General features: G+C 36.3%; 1 protein-coding gene across 1 annotated transcript in view; it reads left to right on the forward strand.

Annotated features, from left to right (window-relative positions):
• The window catches only part of RYR2 (ryanodine receptor 2), a 294,938-nt gene that overhangs the window by 154,606 nt on the left and 124,185 nt on the right, over window positions 1-16,147 (forward strand). Inside the window, exons 38-49 of the mRNA XM_054396845.1 lie at window positions 388-588; window positions 711-816; window positions 4,903-5,046; window positions 5,399-5,672; window positions 8,441-8,555; window positions 9,099-9,231; window positions 10,440-10,543; window positions 11,418-11,553; window positions 12,209-12,395; window positions 12,838-12,943; window positions 14,026-14,146; window positions 15,589-15,758. Of these exons, the coding sequence (XP_054252820.1) occupies window positions 388-588; window positions 711-816; window positions 4,903-5,046; window positions 5,399-5,672; window positions 8,441-8,555; window positions 9,099-9,231; window positions 10,440-10,543; window positions 11,418-11,553; window positions 12,209-12,395; window positions 12,838-12,943; window positions 14,026-14,146; window positions 15,589-15,758 (1,797 nt within the window). The remainder of the gene's footprint in view (window positions 1-387; window positions 589-710; window positions 817-4,902; window positions 5,047-5,398; window positions 5,673-8,440; window positions 8,556-9,098; window positions 9,232-10,439; window positions 10,544-11,417; window positions 11,554-12,208; window positions 12,396-12,837; window positions 12,944-14,025; window positions 14,147-15,588; window positions 15,759-16,147) is intronic.

A 16,147-nucleotide genomic window follows, 5' to 3' on the forward strand; every position in this document is an offset into this window, starting at 1 on the left:
AAGATGTATTACCTTCTTTTTGTATAGACTTGTTCACCATGGATCAAACAATTAGAATTACTTTCTCAATGCCATTAACATGGGATTCTTAATTTTTATGGATTCAAACTGAAAAGAAAATCCCTAGAAATAAGGAGGAAATCTATTCTCTTATACCTTTAATAAAAGCCTTTCATTTTATATGTCTGAGACACATAGATCTCTTGCAGATGCCAGCCATGCCTGGTGTCGAATTAGTTCACACACAGTAAATGCCAGCATTAAAAATTTCAGCCATTTTATTTACTAGTAACTGCTGCTATATGGAATTCATCCTTATTTGTATAATGTACAGAAGATATTTCTTAGCTTCCAAGTTTTTTTTCTCTTATGATACTGTTTTCTCAGATGTGTCATCTACTCCAGTACCTGTGTGACTGCCAAGTACGACACCGAATAGAAGCCATTGTAGCATTTTCAGATGATTTTGTGGCCAAGCTTCAAGAGAATCAGCGCTTCCGGTACAATGAAGTGATGCAGGCCTTGAACATGTCTGCTGCCCTGACAGCTAGAAAAACAAAAGAATTCAGATCCCCACCTCAGGAACAGGTACAGCTTACAATGGAAAACGTATTATTTGTTATGCTCTGTGTGTGTCAAGGTTCTGTTTGATTTCAAAGTTTTTCATTTTGAAGATTGGTGTCATTTGCTTTTCCTTTGTATTCTTTAAGATTAACATGCTGCTGAACTTCAAAGATGATAAAAATGATTGTCCTTGCCCTGAAGAAATTCGGGATCAACTCTTGGATTTCCATGAAGACCTAATGGCACACTGTGGTAAATCTTGTTACTGAGTATTTTTCTTTTTAATTGTATTAGCTCTAGAAGCAATCTTTCTAAATAGTTTTGTGTAAGAAACACCAACTAAGTAGTGTGCAGATTGCAGAATATCAGTTAATATTATCATATAAAGATACTTAGCTTGTAATCAAAATGAAAAAATAAATTTCTTAGCCTCATGTCTGGTCAAACTAGAAGGGAATGCAGTATGTTTTGTTTCCTGAGTGAAAAGGAGACTTTTTTACCCATGCAGCTCTGTGGATATTTGTTTAGGCTTAATGTACTGGGTGACACTAGCTCACCTGCTATTCAAGAGGTTCCTCTGCCCTATGCCCTCTCCTTTGCACTCCCTTGCACAGGTTGGTATAGGTCATCTTTGATTGATTTGATTATGGCCATGTTTGCCACAATGTAAAGTAATGTGGCTAATTCTTCACAGACATGAATGAAGATATAGAAGTGTATTATCCATTGATATAGGCTAATAATCAAAAGGAGCACTTGAATTTCTGTGGGTTTGATTTCTTCATTTTAGTTAATTTAAAAACTATTAAATTTGATGCGTCATATTAAAATGTGAATGGAGTAATAATTAAAATGAAAAATACCAATAGAAAAATAAAGTGCAAAAATGTGTATTTTAAATATCAAGCTCATATCCATGAATACTGTGAATTCATTTGTAGAGTAGCTTTGTTCGAAATGCATGCCTACTTACTTTTTATATTGAGGGCTTGTTTTCCTATTTGAAGGGTACTCATTTCTTCATTTTACTTCAGTACACTATTTAAAAGAATAAGTAGAAGATACACTTAGCAGACAGGACGACCAGCTGAACTTTCATGTCATGTGCCATTAGCTAGAAGAAGCTACAGCAAGGATGATTCATTATAATTTTTTAAACTAACACTCTGGCCAAGAAAAGAGCTTTGAACAAGAGGATCTCTGGACTTTTCCTTCTGAATTGCATTCCTTACTGATCCCAGTTTAACTGTAAATATCATCCTTAATTATTTCATTCACTACCTTCAAATATTCCAATAAATTAAATAATGCTATAATTATCTGACTTCATAATACATGAATTTGCTTTCTTAGTAGGTCAAGCACAGTTAGTATAGTTGTGGAAAATTTGGCTGGATTGGTCCATTTCAAAGATATTTCTGTTACTAAAATAAACACAGGCTTTATTAGGGTATCATATATCCTGGAAGGTCTTTAATTCAGCCTCCTAATTGAAGCAGAGTCACCACTGAACTCAGACTTGATTGCTCAGCAAATTTTGCACTTGGGTCTTGAAAGTGTCTAGGCACTGGGATTCTATGTCTTTGGGTAACATGTCTCAGGGCTTCAGTGTCGTAATGGTGAGGTTTTTTTCTTTTTTTCATTATCTCAGTTTGGAATGCTGCCTGTTTGAATTTGACAATTCTTGCTCATCTCAGAAGAGAACATGGCTGCATTTTCTTGCTAACTTCATTGTAGGTTTTGGTGGACTGATACTAAGTTCACATAAAACTTCTGTTCTGCATGTTGACAAACCCAGTTTCTTCATCTTTTCCTTCTAGGACTAGCAGTCCAGCCACCAATCATCTTGATGGGCTGTTGTTAGATGCTCTCCAGCTTTTCGAAGTTTTTCTTACATTGGGTAGCCCAAAACCATATGTAGTAGCCCAAATGTCTTCTCATCAATGGAAAATAATCATTTGCCGTGAGCTAGTGATTGTATTTCTGAAAATACAGGAATTTTTAGCTCTACTTGCTGTTAGAGTGTACTGCTGACTGGTATCTAGCTTGCCATCCAAGAGAGCCCTTATAGAGGTCTTTTTGAAATTACTTTTTTTAACCAGTTCATGCCCAGCCTGCATTGTTGGTATGTCCAAGTTGCAAAATTTTGCATTTGACCTCGCTGAGCTTTGAGTATTGTGGCAGTTTAGGCTGGGTGCCTCCTGTTACTGCCAAATAAGCTACACCTCCGGTGTCCCGAGTGTGCAACCCAATAAGGTGGACACAGGAAACAGCGTATTTCTACCCATAAATCCTGCACCCTATAAATCCATCTGCAAAGTCATTCTCTTTCTCTTTCTTCCCTCTCTGCTCCCATGGGAGATGCTTTTCTATAGGGTAATGGTGGGGGAGCATCTCAAGGCCTCTTAGGCCTCTCTAGGCCTAATGCCAGGAGGAGAAGGTGGGGGCAGTCTCAGACCTGGCCAGCCTGAGACTAGCCTAGCAGTGGTGGGGGGAAGAAAGAGCCCTGTGGGGTTTTGGGTATGCCCTCGGGTGGGGAGAAGGGAAGAGTTGGGAGGTCTTTTGGTGTTGTGTAAGGGACTCTGTACACTTTAGGATATCTTTGCTTCTATGCTTGTAGTTTTTGTAGTTTCATCAATTCCTTTTCCATTTAAACTTTCCATCACTCTTCAATCCGTTTGTGTGAGTGTCATTCTTTTGTCCCTCTTGGGGCAAGAGAGGATCTGTCTGGCCCCAAACCAGCACAAGTATCTTGTCAGCCCATTCCTCTACCCTGTTCAGCTTCCTGCCCTTACATGTATTTTCTGCTCCCCCCAATTTGTATCTTCCACAAACTTGATAATGGTGCATCACTCTTCAAATGAAATATTTTTATTTTACATTAACAATTAAAAATAAAAAAAACATGAAAAATAGTTGAACAGCCTTTTTAAATTTGAGCTTATTTTAGTGTGAGTAATATATACAGGCCAGGCGGTTTAATTCCTTATGATTTATGCATGAATTAATAAAGTTAAAAACATGAAAAGAATGATTTGATGGGAATCCTATGAAGTTCAGCAATAGGAAGTGCACCCCAGCACCTGGGAAGAAATAACCCTGTGCATCAAGGACTGACTAGGGACCAAACCAGAAAGTAGCTTTGCAGAAAATGACCTAGGGATCCTGTTGGACAAGGGCCCTTGTGGCAAAGAAATCCAACAGCTGGACTCCCCAGTATGAGAGAACATGGACACACTGGAGTGAGTCCAGGGAAAGGCCATCAAAGACAATTAAATTCTTGAAGCATCTTTTGCACGAGGAGGGGTTGAGAAGGCTGGGGTTGTTTAACTTCAAGATAAAGCTCCTGGGGGGATTGTATCAATGCATATCCCTAGGTGATTGGGCTTTTGGCAGGAGGTTGAACTTGATGATCTCTAGAGGTCCCTTCCAATATCTGACATTCTGTGATTTTGTGATTCTGTGGTATAAATACCTGTTGGGCAGGAGGACTAAAGAAGGCTGAGCCACACTTTCCTCAGTAGTGACTAGTGTAAGTGCAGGAAATAATGGGCACAAATTGAAATACAGGAAATTGCCTACTTTTTTCTTTCACTTTAAGGGTGCTGCAACTCAAGAACAGATTGCCAAAAGAGGTTGTGGAGTTTCCACCTTAGGAGATACTCAAAATCTGATTAGAAGTGGTCCTAAGCAACCTGCTTTAATTGAACCAGCTTTGAGCAGGGAGGCTGGACTAGATGACCTCTGAAGGCTCATTCCAACCTCAGCTGTCCTGTGTTTCTGTAAAGCCTCACATGCTTTTTTTTTTTTACATTTTTATCTCGTTATAAGAATGTAATGAAAGTAGCAATACAGTGATAAATATACTAGACAGTATATTTATTGTAACTTTAGTTCTTTCACTTCTCTGATAATGATTTACCTGAAAATATCCTAGTCTTTACTAGTGTGTGTCACTAGGGACTATACACTTCTGAGCTACATATGTCCAAAATGCAAGCATCAGTCTTAGCATGGAAACATGCATACTTGGGGAGCTGACAACAGAAATGTATTTACTATATATTTTCTGTATAAAAACACAGTTTATAAAATAACTTATTATTATAAAATACATAATCTTCATCTGCAGTTTCCTACCTTGCACATATACTTGATCAATATTTGTTTCAAACTGCTGGTTAAGCATGTGTCATATCAGACATTTTTTGTAGTTCTAACAGAGCAGAATAACATGGTTTACTTTGACTATGTACATGCAAGACACAAAACATGTCTGTAATTTGTTTTATTTTACTTTATTTTTTACTATTTAGTGTATATTTTTATTTATTTCAGGAATTGAACTAGACGAAGATGGAACCTTGGATGGAAACAGTGATTTAACCATTAGGGGTCGCCTCCTGTACCTCATGGAAAAAGTTACGTATCTGAAGAAGAAGCAAGCTGAGAAGCCAGTTGATGATGATGCTAAGACATCCTGTAAGCCAAATTGAATCAGTTTATTGTAGTCTAAATCAAGAAGGTAAATGAAGAAAGGGAGGAATTTCCTCATATAATTTCAGTCAAAACAAGATGGATTTTTATTGAAACATTTTCTGTATTTTATTTTTAAATACATACTTAAGCGTATAGTTTTCATTTTGAGGTGCGTCTGCTTCTTTTGTGCGGTTATATTTTCCTTTGATAGCTTACTAAAGAAATACCACAAAAAAGGTGCTGCTTAAGAATTGAATTAATTCCAATTCATATTGCATAATTGGTTCTGAAGGACTACAGTAGAGAGGTGAGCAATTTTAATAGTAATTTTGTGATTTATGTGTTTTCTTCACAGCTACTCTTCAGCAGTTGATTTCAGAAACAATGGTACGCTGGGCTCAGGAATCAGTTATAGAAGACCCGGAATTAGTGAGAGCCATGTTTGTATTGCTGCATCGCCAGTACGATGGCATTGGTGGCCTGGTTCGAGCTCTACCAAAGACCTACACTATAAATAGCGTATCTGTGGAAGACACAATCAATCTTCTGGCATCCCTCGGCCAAATCCGTTCTTTGCTTAGTGTCAGAATGGGAAAGGAGGAAGAGAAACTTATGATTCGTGGATTAGGGTAAATAACTGGAGTGAAGCATCTCTTTATTTACAGACATTTATTATTACTTTCTGTATGGTTATGGCCAAGGTTATACATGAAGTTTGTATGTGAATAGTCTATATGGATGTAAATGATGTACACCGGTATCAGCCTTTTCAGCATTATAGGTAGCATATTTGGAGAGAAGCATATGACAGCAGTAAGACGCCTTGTGAGAAAAGTTGAAAACATGTATGTAGTGTTTTATGACATTACAAAATAGATCTTGTTGCCATACTTTAAATAGTATGGTTGTGAAGAATGCTACCAAGAATACTGTCCATTTCATGTGAATGCAGTAACTGGTAGATGTTGACACATACAATTCTCCCTTGGCAATTAGCTAATGGAATTGTGTCTACATCTGTCTGTGCATAGGCCATTTTTTTATTGCACTGCACTAAATGTAGCTGGTACTATTTCAATGTTCCCTGGTTCTTGCAATGTTCAATATACTCATGCTAAGGCTTTGGCAAGAGGGAAAAATCCATCACCTGTCAAGAGACATAAAATACTGCTGTTTCTAAATCCACCTTTCTACTGCAAATTTGAGTTGTTACGTTTCACTTAGACTAATGAAGTCTAACATGAGTGAGTGAATACTAGACTCTGGCATTATGCCTCAGGAAAAAAAAACCTCAGAGGAGTTGTCATTTCATGTTCTTTTGGTTCTTTCACATTTTATGCTACAAATTACAGGCTAAGATTTTAATGAATCTGATTTAATTTTAACAATGTTTTTCATGATGTGGGAAAGTCTGGTGTAAGGAAGAAAGAGTAGTTGCTGTTAGGCTAGTCTTGTCACTACCTGTTCTTATCACCCATTTTGGTAGCCTCCTATCATAGTCTTACTTATCATGTAGGTTACCCAGCTACGTCAGTTTTATCTTTTGCAGCCTAACGTGAGCATCAACATGTCTTTAGAAATGTAAGGGTGTTTTTGATGTGAGTGGGAAGTATTCCTTTCTTCCAATGGAGAAATGAAAGTCTGATGCATTTCTGCTTAAAAACTTCATTTCTTCAGAAATTCTGTTAAGATATTTTTCTTAACTGTGACATTTCATAACGCAGTCCACAGTTAAAGGAAACACTGAAAGTGGGTGCACTTTCCAAAGTAGTGTAATATTGGTGGCCAGCTGCTGAAGAGACATTTTGACTTTGGTGTACTGTATTTCTGTAAAGGAAAGCTGCTATAAACAAATCAGAGTTTAGAATGACTTGGCAGAAGGCCTTTTTCCACAGCATGAAGTCTTATTGCAGAAACATGTGGTATGGAAAGCTTTGGAGGCAGAACCTATCCTCTGTTATCTCTGACACTAAAGCCAGATTGTAGGCTTCAGGGAGTTACAGGGAATCAAAAGTTCTGGTAGTGCCACCTGTGTTAGACATACTGCATGTATTCTGTTGCATGACTGATAGTTGCAGGTTTGTAGCTCTTACAGTGATGGAACAGTCCTCTTCATCTCTTATCGTTTATAAGGCTGGAATTTTCCTTGCCTGATTGCAGGAGTTTTAGTTCAGAAAGAAAAAAAGAATGGGAAAAAGAAAAAAGGAAAAATAAAGACTGCTATGAAACATACAATGAAATTTGAACAATTGTAAACAGTCTTTTCTGTAATGACTTGCTAGTCCTTTTATCTCATGGCATGGAATCATAGAATCAACCAAGTTGGAAGAGACCTCCAATATCATCAAGTCCAACCAATCACCCAACCCTAACTAATCAAGCAGACTGTGGCACTAAGTGCCTCATCCAGTCTCTTAAACACCTCCAGGGACGTTGACCCCACCACCTCCCTGGGCAGCCTATTCCAATGGGCAATCACTCTTTCTGTGAAGAACCTCTTTCTAAGATCAAGCCTAAACTTCCCCCTGCACAGCTTGAGACTGTGTCCTCTTGTTCTGTTGCTGGTTGCCTGGGAGAAGAGACCAACCCCCACCTTGCTACAAGCACCCTTCAGGTAGTTGTAGAGAGCAATAACTTCGCCCCTGAGCCTCCTCCAGGCTAAATAACCCCAGCTCCCTCAGCTGCTCACATTTATTTACAGACTGTGTGTGATTTCATGAATATTTACAATTTTTAGAAATGTAATTACTTTTTAAACCAGGTGTTTTTTACTGGACATAACATGCCTGCCTAAAATGTTGACATCAGGGCTGATTTTATAGTATGTAAAACTGTTCTGATGAACTATGTAGGAGAAAAGAGTTCTTTTGAGCAGTAACTCATAAAATAACCTTAATATTTATGCAGCTTCTGTTTCTGATGCTTAAAGGATAGCTGCATATATATTCTCTTTCCCCTACAATATTTTTTTTTTTGTTTTGGTGGCAGATGTCAAATGTCTGAAGGTTGAAATTCAAAAGAATGCTTTGTCAAAAATACTTATGAGTTGGTTTTAAAATCTAAGCTAATATAGCAGTTTTGATCATGTTCTTGTCAGAATGAAGGTTTAGGTCTGTAATGGAGTTACTAATGAAAATAGAAGAGCATCCTACTCTGGTTTGATCAAGTGGTGATTAGGGCAATAACTATAATATGGGGAAAGAAATTTCGGATTCTTCCACAACAAAAAACCAGACTATCAGGAGATACTGAGAGTCAGCATAAAGAAGTCCCTGCAGTAATATTTTCACCTCAGATGGTGAAGAATTGCACAGTAAATCAGCTTTGCAAGGAATGTAATAAGTAAACTATTGATCCATAACATTTTAATCCAATTTTTTGTTTTGTTTTCCTGTAGAGATATCATGAATAACAAAGTGTTTTACCAACATCCAAATCTCATGAGAGCTTTAGGCATGCATGAAACTGTCATGGAAGTGATGGTAAATGTGCTTGGTGGAGGAGAATCCAAGGTAAACCAATTCATTTTTTGAAGACAGAGTTCATAATATAGCTGTTCAAAGCTTAGCACCAGTAAGGAGATACTGAGGACCTAACCTTTTACTAATTTCCATTAGCATGATAGTTGACTAAGTTTTTAGAAGTATCTATCCTTCCATTCTGGATGAAGATATGATTAGCATTCTAACTTCAGATGCTTTAAAGAAAAAACTGAGAACAGTTTTAAAGGGTAGACCTTTTTAGAAGCATATTAAAAAGTTTTGTAGTATTGCTCTGTATCTGAGCATTCATGTTCTTCTGTGTCTGAATCTAGAATTTATGGGTGATCCAGCTCTTTTTTTTTTTTTTCAAGCTTATACCTTGAGCTTTGGAGCTTAAGGAGGTACTTGCCAAGAAACCCTTGTTGATTTCAGTGTAAAATCTAAACAGGTCACTTCACTTAGAGACAATGAATAAATATTAGTGTGTTCAAAGGCTGTTACATAAATTAACTTTTGCAAATTTTATGCCTGTGTTAGAGTTTGAACTTCAGTCTGGTTTTATTTGCTTCTTAGGAAATCACTTTCCCAAAGATGGTGGCAAACTGCTGTCGTTTTCTGTGTTATTTTTGCCGCATCAGCAGACAGAATCAAAAAGCTATGTTTGATCATCTTAGCTATTTACTGGAAAACAGCAGTGTTGGCCTTGGTAAGTAATAAGTGTGTGACTTTTGATACTCTAAACCAAAATCAAAATCTTGAAACTCTCCACTGATTTATAAAATCAACAAATCAATCAATAAATAAATATGCATACACACATATAAAACCAGATTGGCTTTTCTGCATCCGTTTGCGCTTCGTGTTGAAGTTTCTCTTTTGCCTAGTGCAAAAACACTTTCAGAACTATATTGGTAACTCCACACAATCCCCTTACAGTAGCATTATGTTGAGGTAATTTAATATATGCATTTTTGTATGTGCCTGGACAGTAAGAGAAAGTTGGTGTTTAGTTGCACATTTTGAGGAACAGAATAAGAACCCAATTTTGATTAAGAGAATCAGAAGTAAGTGTTGGCGGCATTTCACTTCATACTGCTTAAGCTTGCTCCTCTGCACTGTCTTCTGTAGACTGGTAAGCATACAGGTATGACAGTGAGAGAAATACAGAGCTCATTTGCTTGGGTGTGCATGTATAGATGCCCAGAAATTAACCTTGATACCTTTCTTAAAATGTTAGCCTTTCTTTTCTTGGCTGAATTGTTGTAGAGGACATAGATTTATCCTTTATATAATTTTGTACTTGTAATTGAAAATACATAATAATTTAGAACCATTATACTAATTTTTTTAATGATCACAAATTCCTTATTCATTTATAGATACAAGACAGAAGCATAACGTAAAAATCATTTTGGAGAGAAAGTGCCCAAACTGAATGCATTTGAAGTGTTATTAATATGAAAATCTTAGCATTTTTCTAATGCTATCTACCTTTTTACAGTAAATAACATATAAGCTTATATTTTTAAAGTTCAAAGAAATTTTCTATTTCAATACATTTGATAAAATATCAGTATTTTAGATATAAATTTCCTACTAGCTTTCTCTCCAAATAAAATTGTTTCAGTTAGGAAAACTATAAAGAATGAGATCTTAAAACAAATATGTGATGAGAATAGGAATATGTAGGCAAGGTTTTTTCTACCTTGAACATTGTAGTTTGATTTCATGTCAATGTTAAATTTCATGTAAGTGCGTGATGATTTATTGTAAACTGAATGGTATAAATGATATGCTGATAATTGTGCTAACTAATGACAAAATGTATTTTATTAAAACTTTTTGTTAATATTTTTCCTTTGAATTTGTTGGGCTTTATTAAGTTGGTGTTGAAACTAACTATTATTTCAATAGCCTCTCCTTCTATGCGAGGATCAACTCCTTTAGATGTTGCAGCAGCTTCTGTGATGGATAACAATGAACTTGCGCTAGCTTTAAGGGAGCCTGATCTGGAGAAGGTTGGTAGCTTCTTGTGCTGTGTTTATGTCTAGTGGGGTTTTGTTGGTGGTAGAAGCTTTGAGAAACTCCCCTGCCTCCGAGTTGGACCCACTTTTGGCAAAGGCTACTTTCTTGCTACTTCAAGAAAGCATAGAATAATAGTTACTATGCCAGTAGTGGATAGGAAATGAGGCATAAATAATGGACAGACAGTTTCAAAATTAATATTAAAACACTTTCTAATGAGAATGAAGACAGTGGAGCATATAATCCCATTTGTTCTTTAAGACCTCGTGTGTTTAACAGGATGTTTCCAGGCTATTTTTCTTAGGAATGTTCATCAAAAATAAGCTGTCTGAACTGGTTAAAGGCTATACTTGCATTTCAGCACAGAGAAGGCCACCTTAAAACTGTTACTGAGACTAGGTTTGAATTACAGGGAGTGTAACTGCTTTGTGTTTAAAAAAGAAAGAAAGGAAAAAAAAACAAATGTATAGAAAAGGTTAAAATAAAATAATAGGCCTGTGGGCTATGTTAGAATATGTGTTTTCAAATGTGGATAGTGTGTAGTTGGGGACTATTCCAAAATTAGCTAATTTGTAATGCCCAGGGTTGCAAAAGATGAAATGCAGACAGAAAAACAGTGATTTAGAGAGAGGAAAATGGAACTGAGGTAAGGTCTTGTAGGTTGTAACAGAAGTAGTAAAATACTGCAAGAATGAATTAAGAAATAGGCTGATCATCCGAGCTGCCCAAAGTACAATGTGGTTTTGTTGTGCAAAAATATGTGGACCCCATATCTGAGACAATGGGTGAGGATTTTTTTTTTTTTTGAAACTGCACTTCTATACTTTTTCAAAATTAACACCCTTCTTTATCTTACTTTGCTCTTAGGTGGTTCGCTACTTGGCTGGATGTGGATTGCAGAGTTGTCCTTTGTTAATTTCTAAAGGCTACCCAGATATTGGGTGGAATCCAGTCGAAGGAGAGCGATATTTGGATTTTCTTCGTTTTGCTGTTTTTTGCAATGGTTGAGTAAAATCATATAAACTTTATAATTTCCTCTAATGTTCAAATAAGTTTGTAATTTTAAACAGTAGTAGAAGCCAACTTGATAAGTTACTCTTTCAGCAAATTGTCCTATAAATTTATGGTAAAATTATGCGTGTCACACAGTAACTTACATGCCCATTTCAAAAGTGATATAGGGTCCTATGAGTATATGTCCCAGTTTTTTAGATCCATCTTTAGCCTTTGAAATGTTCACATCTCTTTTGGAAGAAGAGCAGAAAGTTCTAAATCTTTTAATAAAAAAACTCATGCTAGACATAGAGTCAAAGCCCCGTCTTTTGATGAATCTAATCTTATTGTTTAGCAACTATATTGGTCCCCCTCATTGACTCTCTCACTTGACTACTATGACTCAGTAGTTTCAGTCATGCTTTACAAACCCTTTATTACATAGTGTGAATTCCTTTAATTTGTAATTAATTCACGTGTTCTATTGCAGAGCTTTTATTACAATAGCAGAGGAGTATGTGTGCTTAGGTACTGTTATCATTATGTTTAAACTGGTTCGTGATTAAAAGTATCTGTGGATTCATATGTTCTGCACTTTTATGTACCTTTTTTTTGGAAGTCTTTTTGATATAATCTTAAATCTTGGTATTTGTTCTTTGTGGTAGGAGAGAGTGTGGAGGAGAATGCTAATGTTGTAGTCAGGCTACTTATCCGTCGACCTGAGTGTTTTGGTCCAGCTCTAAGAGGAGAAGGTGGCAATGGCTTACTTGCTGCCATGGAAGAAGCAATACAGATATCAGAAGATTCTACAAGAGATGGACCGTCCCTAAATAATGGATCTAGTAAAACCTTGTAGGTGCAGTGGAATTGCCTACGTTTCTTTGGGTTTTTGTATTATTTTATAACCTTAGTTGTGAAATGCCTTGCTTATTTCAACATATGAAGTATCAGCTGGATTCTTCCTTAGATTGTAAAGAGGGTACAGATTTGTCTTCTGACAAACAGTGCTTCCTCTGCATTATTAATTTAGGTAAATATCTCTAAATATTGAAAGATTTTTAGAATTTTCTGGTTCTGTTAGTTAAGAATCTTTCCCTTGCTCCAACGTGCAACAGTCATTACAATTGTTTAAGGACAAATCCCATTCTGTTAGTCTGTTAATAGTCTGCTAGTTAATAGGAAGCATCTGCATGTAAGCAGTTACGTGAGTGGATTTTCTCTGTTTATTGACAATGTAAAAACTTTATTGTATTTTTTTAACCTTATAATTGTTTTAATATTTTACTAATTACAGTGAAATGGAAGAACAAGAAGATGACACTGTTCACATGGGAAATGCAATCATGACTTTTTATGCTGCTTTGATTGATCTCTTAGGACGTTGTGCTCCTGAAATGCATGTGAGTTTTGTCTTCAGATATTGGAAAGTAAAGACATAGTTGTTTTGCTGATTGTTGGGTGGTTTGCTGTTTGGCTTTTTCACAGTAACATGTTACATATATTAAAGCAGTGGTATGGCTGCATAATATTTTGTCATACATAATGTGTTCAAACTCCTCAATTTTCACTATTATGATGATGTAGAATGATGTAGTTTTCTTTAACTCAGGTTTTGCTGTCTTCATATACTTACTTAAATAGACTGTTTAAATTGCATATAAGAGGAAGGCATTCTTTTTAAATGTAGAAATAAGCATTGTCCCTGGACATACACATTGATACCTCATAATCTTTATTCACACTGGAAAAGCTTCTCAAAGGTGAGATGTCAGTATTTCAGGCATAGGATACAAAGAAATAGACACTCACACTACAAAAACCAAACCCTAAGAAACGATTATTTCCTAAGAGCTGGAAACTATGCAAAAATAGTAGTTTATAATTCAAAATACCTTCTTGCTCTTCAGAAATTCTACTTAGTTATGCAGTTTCTCATTTCACTCTGAAATATGCCCTAATTCATACAGGTCCATATAGATTAGTATCATATCTAAGCAGAGACCAATAACTTGGGATAGGAAACATATATGTATAATATAGTCAGTGTATAAATATCAGTTTTGTCTGAATAAAAAAATTGTCTTGCTTTATTCCTCTCATTTATAAACCAAAATTAAGCCAACAGTGATACCTGAAAGTGTAATTTGGCCAGGACAGAAAAAAAAAAGGCTTTTTTCACCTGAAATCTACTTTCACTTCCCCCATCCCCTCCCACTATGTGCTACATTTTAATGCATTGTTCACCTAGTTTACCTAACATTCCATTCTGAAAATGGGCTTAATCTTATTTAATAAGCAAGCATCTAGATTTCTAGAATTTGCAAGTTTGTATCCAATATACAGCAAATAGTGATTGCATGAAATTATAAAGCAATTTTGAGAGCAGTCTTGTGTGTCTGTGTTTCAGGAAGTTTCCAGGATGTGAACACATACAGAAGATAGAAAGAAGACCTTGTTAATTTTTTATTTGTCTTTTCCTTAGTTAATCCATGCTGGTAAAGGAGAAGCCATTAGAATCAGATCAATTCTACGGTCTTTGATTCCACTGGAAGATTTGGTGGGAGTAATTAGTATTCCTTTCCACATGCCAACCATAGCTAAAGGTGAGCTGATTATTCTCCTTTTATTTTCTTTCATCCCATTCTTATGTTTTGTAATTTGACAACATATTTATACTCATACTTCTCTCAGTATTTAAAAATATTACAAAAAATAACTATTATGTAAATTAGAAATCATATGAATTTAAAATTTTTAAAAACCAATTCTGCACACTACATTTATTTAAATTGAGTAACGGAACTTTAAATTGCATACTTTCTGTTTTGCCCACGTTTAACTGATTGTGGAAGCTATGTGAGCATCAATATAAAAGGGAAAGGAATTACATCCACTTTTTTGGGTATCTGGAAAGATAACATTTTAATTGCAACATGGATTATCTAGGGACTTTAACAGCACAAGGATGCCTAATAGGTTATAGTAGAAGAGACAAAAAGATATTTCACCATTAATTATTTATTTATAATTACATAATTGTAATTCTAAATAATAATAGATATATAGATGATACCTCAGTAGCATGGAGGACAGCTTGTGGATATAAATTTTTTTATTTGCTTTTGAACAAAAAACATTAAAAGTTTTGAAAATACTTCAGTGAATTCCTTTCAGATATTTGAGATGATTTCAAATACAGAGGATGTTTTAGCACAGTCTTGGTCCATTGTCATACATTACAGATATGTGCCACCACTGCTGTGTTCCTGGGGTGTTTGATGTAGAATTGTATTTTTCACTTTGTCTGCTTCTTCCAAGAACTATGTAGTTTTGTAGATGAATTAGTATGTTTTGGGTACTTACCATATTAGAGTATCAACGGATAAGAACACCTTAATACACAGAGCATGAACGGAAAAGCATGCATGGACTTTGAGGACTATCTGGGTAGAATTTGCCTTAGCATTCTTTATCAGTTAACTACAAATATGTTACCTTTGTGTAACAAAAGCATAAGTAAGATGCTTAGATATTAAGAGACTCAAAAGCTCTGACAAGTTACTAGGAGAGGCTGAGGGAGCTGGGGTAGTTTTGCCTGGAGAGGAGAAGATTCTGGGGACATCTAAGAGCAGCCTTCCAGTACCTGAAAGGGGCCTACAAGAAGGCTGGAAATGGACTGTTTACAAAGGCCTGTGGTGATAGGATGAAGGACAACAGTTTTAAACTAGAGAAGAGTAGGTTTAGGTTGGATGTTAAGAGGAAGTTATTTACCATGAGGATAGTGGAACACTGCAACAGCTTGCACAGGAAGGTAGTTGAGGCCTCATCCTTGGAGATGTTCAAGGTCAGGTTTGACAGGGCTCTGGGCAACCTGATCTAATGGAGGTTGTCCTTGCTAACTGCAGGGTGTTGAACTAGGTGACCTTTGGAGGTCCCTCCCAACCAAAACCATTCTATGATTCTATGGTCCTAAGTAGTAGCATTACTGCCCAGTCTGTTGGTAAAGGATGATCCCTGTCATTGAAGTCTTATTTCTTCCTTTTAGATGGTACTGTGGTGGAACCTGACATGTCTGCGGGGTTTTGCCCAGATCACAAGGCAGCCATGGTTTTGTTCCTTGACAGGGTCTATGGAATTGAGGACCAGGATTTTCTTTTACACCTTCTTGAAGTTGGCTTTCTGCCAGATCTTCGTGCTGCTGCTTCTTTAGATACAGTAAGCATTTAATTGTTGTTATGTCAGTTCCATTACCTTACTAAGCACTGAAGCATTTTCCATCATTCAAAACTCCCATTTTTTTATTCTTCATGTTGTTTTCTGCATTTCTCAAATGTCAAATGAACTGCCTGTTGCTGCTGAGCTTTGAGAATACTGGAAGAGCAGTGAAGAAGCATCCTCCAGAATGTTGCTTACTTTTTAAAGAGCCCCCATATCTGTGAGTGATGCAGTGACTTTCCCCAGGAGTATTTCTGAGCTTGTGCTATGGAATCAAAATCAGACAAGTTGCCAATGAAGCATTAACTGAGAGAAAGTGTTCATCTCCCTGCATTTATTAGGGACTCCTACACTGTTATTTGGGAAATCACTGAGGAGTTCCTCCTCAA

The sequence above is a fragment of the Indicator indicator genome, chromosome 2, assembly GCF_027791375.1.
Source record: "Indicator indicator isolate 239-I01 chromosome 2, UM_Iind_1.1, whole genome shotgun sequence".
Classification (NCBI taxonomy): Eukaryota; Metazoa; Chordata; class Aves; order Piciformes; family Indicatoridae; genus Indicator; species Indicator indicator.